Source organism: Plasmodium reichenowi, chromosome 9 (genome assembly GCF_001601855.1).
Source record: "Plasmodium reichenowi strain SY57 chromosome 9, whole genome shotgun sequence".
NCBI classification, from domain to species: domain Eukaryota; phylum Apicomplexa; class Aconoidasida; order Haemosporida; family Plasmodiidae; genus Plasmodium; species Plasmodium reichenowi.
The window spans coordinates 1,204,104-1,205,747 of record NC_033654.1 but is presented as its reverse complement, the minus strand read 5'-3'; the positions used below and the strand labels follow the sequence as shown (position 1 = coordinate 1,205,747).

The following is a 1,644-nucleotide window of genomic DNA, read 5'->3' as shown; positions in this document are numbered from 1 at the left end:
GTTTTTTTAAATAAATATATAAATTTTAAAAAAAAAAAAAAAAAAAAAAAATTTGAAAAATTTTTTAAAAAAAAAAAAAAAACAAAAAAAAAAAAAAAAAAAAAAAAAAAAAAGAAAAAAAAAAAAAGAAACAACAAAATGTATGTATATATATATATATATATATATTGTTCAATCTACAATTTTGAATATATATTTGTGCATACATTAATTTATACATATCCTTTAAGGTTTTTTTTTATTTTAAAATTTTTCGATTTTACCCGTATCTTCAAATCCAACTAATAAAAAGATGTGGAGCATTTCTTCAAAAACCTTAATTTTTTCAACAAAGATTTTGTTTTCTTTTTTAATTTTTTGATATTTTTTTTCCAAGATATTATCATAAATGTTGGAGAAATACGTTCTTAGAATATTTAAGGATGCAAGTAATTCTTGTTTTTTCGTATCTTTATAATTTTTTTTTAGATTATTAAATAGAATAGCAATTTCATCTCTTTTTTCATTTTCTGTTAGATCTTGTAATTTTTTTTTTTCATTACCTATTTTATATTCAATACCAAATTTGGCTTCATATTCTCTTTTTAATAATTCTAGTTGTTTTTCTTTTTCTTTTTTATGTTCATTTTTTTCTCTTTCTAAAGATTCAATATATTTTTTTCTTTCATATTCTTCTAATTGTTCTTTTCTTTTTTGCATTTCTTTAGTCATAGCAATTCTTTTTTTCTCTTTTTCTAATTCTTCTTCTTTTTCTTTTAATAATTTCTTTTCTCGAATTTTCTTTTGTAATTCTAAGGCTTTTTTCTGAGCTTCCTCGGGGCTTAACTTACTGATTTTTTCACAACTTGTAATATTATTTTCATCCATATCATTTTCTAATTTTATTTTTTCTTTATTTTTAAAGCCGTCTCCTTTTACTTCTTCATTTGTGTTCACATCCTTTAATTCTTCATCGGTCATATTTTCGGTTTCATCTAGAAGTTCTATCCAGCTTATAGCATCCTCGACTAATATCAAAATAAAATAATACACACATATATAAATAAATAAATATAAATAAATGTATACATATATAAGAAGTAAAAATATACATAACGTATATAAAAATGTCTCCACGTGGAAACACCTTTTTTATCATAACAATATATTATATTTTTTATTTATTATTTTTTTTTTTTTTTTTTTACTTGTTTTTGCCCCACTCTTTTGGATAACCTTCTGACTAATTTCTTTTGAATATCCCATCTCAACTAGCTGTTCAACTAACTAAAAATTTCAACATAATAAAAAATAAAAATAATATGAAAATGTGGAAACATGTATATGTAAATATATATATATATATGTGCTTATAATTTTCCTATATATTTTTACGTTACCTTATTCTCTTCATCCATTGTGCTATTTTTCAATATTTTTCTTCTGATATTTTCACTTTGGTTTTTACTTAATGTTTCATATTATAAATCTTAATGAACAGTTGGTTAATCCCTATTATATATTCTATATATTTTTTTTTTTTATTATTATTATTATTTTTTTTTTTTTTTTTCGGAAAAAAATAAATACAAAATTGAAGGATTATAATGGTATTGAAAAAATGACAATTGAAAAATTAAATTACAAAAAAAAAAAAAAAAAAAA

The 1,644-nt window shown here is 19.6% G+C and overlaps 1 protein-coding gene across 1 annotated transcript in view; it reads right to left on the bottom strand.

The window, feature by feature from the left end:
* PRSY57_0929400 (hypothetical protein) overlaps positions 1-1,397 on the bottom strand; it is a gene marked incomplete at both ends in the record, with an annotated part of 1,512 nt that extends 115 nt beyond the window's left edge. Inside the window, 3 exons of the mRNA XM_012907533.2 lie at positions 264-1,007; positions 1,188-1,266; positions 1,380-1,397. Coding sequence (XP_012762987.1) covers positions 264-1,007; positions 1,188-1,266; positions 1,380-1,397 — 841 coding nt within the window. The remainder of the gene's footprint in view (positions 1-263; positions 1,008-1,187; positions 1,267-1,379) is intronic.
* Positions 1,398-1,644: the final 247 nt, after the last annotated feature.